Genomic DNA, 4,155 nt, shown 5'->3' with positions numbered 1-4,155 from the left:
ATTGAAATTTTTTTCTATCTGAATGCGTATTTTAAATAGCGAATACTTTTTTTGGATTTAATTGGATTCAATTGGATTTAATTAGGTTCAGTTGAATTGAATGATTGGAAAAATTGCATTCCTATTCAAAATTTTGAATTGAACAGTACTCACACAGAAAAAGCTAATATTATTTTTAAATTGAAAGGCATAGAGATATGCTCCATGAAATTCCTGTAAATGAATAAAAATGCATTCAGAATTGAAAAGCATTCATTTTAATATTCGTGAATCAATATTTCTGAGAATCTGAATCCATTTCATTTCATTTCAATCCATTCTCATTTACTGGATATGTTTGTCGAAAACGAGAAAGAGAGTTCTAGTGCAAGAACAAAAAACAGATAATTTATTTGTTAGCTTTACATCACGTTTTATTAGTATCTGCGGACTTATTCTGTAATTCTTGACGCAAATATCGTTACCATATAACGTCGATGCATAACTCTTTTATTATGGTAAAAAAGTTGCGCAACAATATTATAATAATAACGAAACTTGAGTTAAGAGCAGTTATAGAATAGGCCTGTTGATGTCTCTCATAAGAGTTTACTTTGGCTGCGTTCCGTTTTACACATGATGCGCATGCTGCATTATTTATCCTTGTTATTCATCGCATCATGCGTGAAACGAAACGCAGTCTTTGTGTACAACTAGGCTGTATTCCGTTTCACACATGCGCATGTTGCATTATCTTTATTATTCACCAAATATTAAACAAGAATAAATGATCGTCTTGCGTGAAATGCAGCCCTGATACAACTGTCTGCTTTTTAAATATGTCCAAATTAGTAGGTTTTGCCTCTCAGCGGAGATGCTGTTTTTCAATTCAACGCACAACCGGTTCCATTTTTTCGGTTCGCGCGCTATCAAGTTGAATCTCTTTATTTATTACTTCGTGAGTATTACCCATAGACATAAACATTTTTGTAAAAGTAAATTAAAGAAAGAACAAATTTAGCTTTTGAATTGGTATTAGATTAAATTGAGATATAAATTGGAAATATTCAGGAGAGCTTGGTTTAACCGTAAGAGAGACATCAAATGGAGTCTACATCGATAGTCTTCGTCCGGCGAGCACAGCGGATCGATGTGGTGCGTTACAGGCAGGTGATCGGCTGTTAGCTGTAAATGATACACCTGTTCAGGATGCAGTAACTGCCGCTAAGCTGCTTAGAAATTCCGAAAGTTCTCGTATTGCCAGATTGCAGATATTACCACGACTCCCGAGCACAAGGACAGTCAAAAGAAAGACACAGTCGTTGACTCAACAAAACTCAAATCAAATTCTACAAATGAAAGAGAATCTAACCGTTATTCTTCGACCAGATCATCGAGGTTTTGGACTTGTGCTTAAATTGACCGAAGATCGCATGAATTATATAGTAAGTTTATTGGAAGCTGGCGGTCCAGCAGAACGAAGCGGCATTCTTTTACCTGGCGATAAGGCTATCGCAATCAATCGAAGAATGTTACGCGATTTGCAACCGTCTGAAGTAATCAACATATTAGAGACGTCGCAAATGGTAAACATTCATTTTGCTTCGAGCTTTCTTATAATTTTTTTTCATCAAAAATAAATACCAAAATTTTTTTATTATTTTCGTATGTTGACATGATTAGATCGAGTTAGTGATAGAATACAAAGTGGGTGGATCGATAGTGCCAAGTTCCGGAATCTTTACGGTGAGAGTAGCTAGACCATTAGGCGGCCAGCCTGATCTAGGTCTTACAGTAAATGAGGATCTAATGATCACAGAAGTCCGCCGAGGATCACTCGCTTATCGAACTGGCAGTTTAGCATCAGGGGATAGACTGCTTGCAATAGATGGACAAAAACTGGATCCCGGAGACTTGAGACAAACCGCTCAATTATTGCATCGACCTGGTGGATCGGTGGTTGCTCTAACTATTAGAAAACCAGATCCTAATACGGAAATAAGGTATTTAATAATATGTAGAATTCGTAGAAACGTTTTCTACGAAAATTGTTCTTTGAATGGTTTTTGCTTTAAATAAAATATATAATTTTATAATTAAATTTCGCTCGTTTTTTTATAATGCAAAGTATAATAAAGGAAATAAAGGAAATAAAGTCTGAATCGAGCGGTACTAAAGCGGTAATAAAAAGATTCAATTACATATAATGTTAGTATGAAAACAAAATAACTTAAAAACTTGATGTAAAAAGTCGTATGTTTCGGAACTCACAGGTCCTTTTACAATTATAACACTTGCGCTGAACAGTATCAGACGAATGTATAAGATGTTTTCTCAGTTTTCTCTCCTGTTTTCTCAGTTTACACAATTCACATAAAAACAGGAGGATCAATTCCTTACAACAATACCATACTATGTCTCGCGGACTGTAAAATCCATCTATATTACCATCTATATGTAACATTTGTTATGAACTGCTGAAGAAGGACCTGTTCCGAAACGACTTTTTACATCAAGTTTTTAAGTTACTTTGTTTTCATACTAATATTGTATGCAACTGAATCACTTTTTATTAACTTTAGTACCACTCGATTCAGACCTTTATTTCTTATATATAATTTTATAATAATATATGAATTTTAATTAAGAATTTATTCTTTATTAGTTATATAATATATAACAATAAAGTTTTTCACGGATATTATCTTCAAAGATACCAGAAGGTTTGTGGTATCGTGTTTTCATCCATTGCTAATGCCAAGTAGGCATTAATACCAATTAAAGCAATGAATGAAAATGTGGCGATAATTCGCAAACTTTGATATCTTCGAAGATATAACAATAAAAGGTTTTTAGATAGCAACGTGTCTGTTTTGTTGCTGATATGTTGCTTGCTAAGTATGTATTGCTATCAGAATTTCAGCAATTGAGTCCTCATTTATTGGCAACTTTATGCCTTCACGATATGATAACTTTGAGTAACAACTTGCCAGCAATTTGCCAGCAAAATCGTTATCATCAAAATTCATACTATTGCCATCATGTTGTCATAATAACATGCAGCATTATATAATGTTGTCATATTGCCGATAAAATAATATTGTTGCAGCTATCTTGCTTAAATTGCTGACATTACATATACACATTGTTGTCTGTATGTTGCTACAATGTTGGTATATTCGAAATCGTTGAAATTTATAGCAAGTTGCCAATTTCATAAATCACAGATTTGTGTGATTTTGCTGAGACACGCTTTGCTATCTGGGAACCAAAGTAACAAAAGACATGTTACAATATTTTAATGTCAATACTAGATATAATATATTTATATTAATGATGTTAAATGACTAAAAATGATGGTTTCATAGAAATCGTTGTAATGATTTCTTACTATTAGGTATACAACTTCCGCCGTTTTTTTTCCGAAATTCGAGGCTTTATTATAAAAAACTGGTTATACATTTATGATTCAAAGTTATCCATCGTTGGCCACTACCATCTTTCGGGTAGCATACGAATCCCGCGTCGAAAAAACTGGTCATCTTTTGAGGCTATCCACGAATCGATCCAATTTTTTACTTCTTCATGAGACCGGAAGTGCTGGCCGTGTGCCATTGATCGAAACAAGTGATAGTCAGAGGGAGCAACGTCTGAAGAATACGGCGAGTGGGGTAGGACTTCCCATTTCAACGTTTCCAAGTATGTCTTGACCACTTTCGCAACATAGGGTCGAGCATTGTCATGCTGCAAAATCACTTTATCGTGTCTCTCGTTGTATTGCGGCCGTTTGTCTTTCAATGCTCGGTTCAAACGCATCAATTGCGTTCGATACCGATCGCCTGTGATTGTTTCAGTCGGTTTTAACAGTTCATAATACATTACGCCGAGCTGGTCCCACCAAATACAGAGCATGACCTTGGAGCCGTGAATATTCGGTTTGGCCGTCGACGTGGAAGCATGACCGGGAACTCCTCATGATTTTCTGCGCTTGGGATTATCGTAATGAATTTTTCGTTCCCAGTCACAATGCGATACAGAAATCCCTTCCGTCTTTGCCTTTCAAGCAGCTGTTCACAAGCAAACAAACGCCGTTCAATATCTCTCGGCTTCAATTCGTACGGCACCCAATTTCCTTGCTTCTGAATCATTCCCATGGCTTTGAGGCGTTTTGAAATG

At 35.5% G+C, this 4,155-nt stretch overlaps 1 protein-coding gene across 1 annotated transcript in view; it reads left to right on the top strand.

Moving 5' to 3' along the window:
* The window catches only part of LOC108694204 (glutamate receptor-interacting protein 2), a 20,967-nt gene that overhangs the window by 10,350 nt on the left and 6,462 nt on the right, over positions 1-4,155 (top strand). The window contains exons 3-4 of the mRNA XM_018203569.1: positions 1,051-1,565; positions 1,663-1,982. Of these exons, the coding sequence (XP_018059058.1) occupies positions 1,051-1,565; positions 1,663-1,982 (835 nt within the window). The remainder of the gene's footprint in view (positions 1-1,050; positions 1,566-1,662; positions 1,983-4,155) is intronic.

This window comes from Atta colombica, unplaced genomic scaffold, assembly GCF_001594045.1.
Source record: "Atta colombica isolate Treedump-2 unplaced genomic scaffold, Acol1.0 scaffold118, whole genome shotgun sequence".
Taxonomy (NCBI): Eukaryota; Metazoa; Arthropoda; class Insecta; order Hymenoptera; family Formicidae; genus Atta; species Atta colombica.
This window is presented reverse-complemented; position numbering and strand designations above follow the sequence as displayed.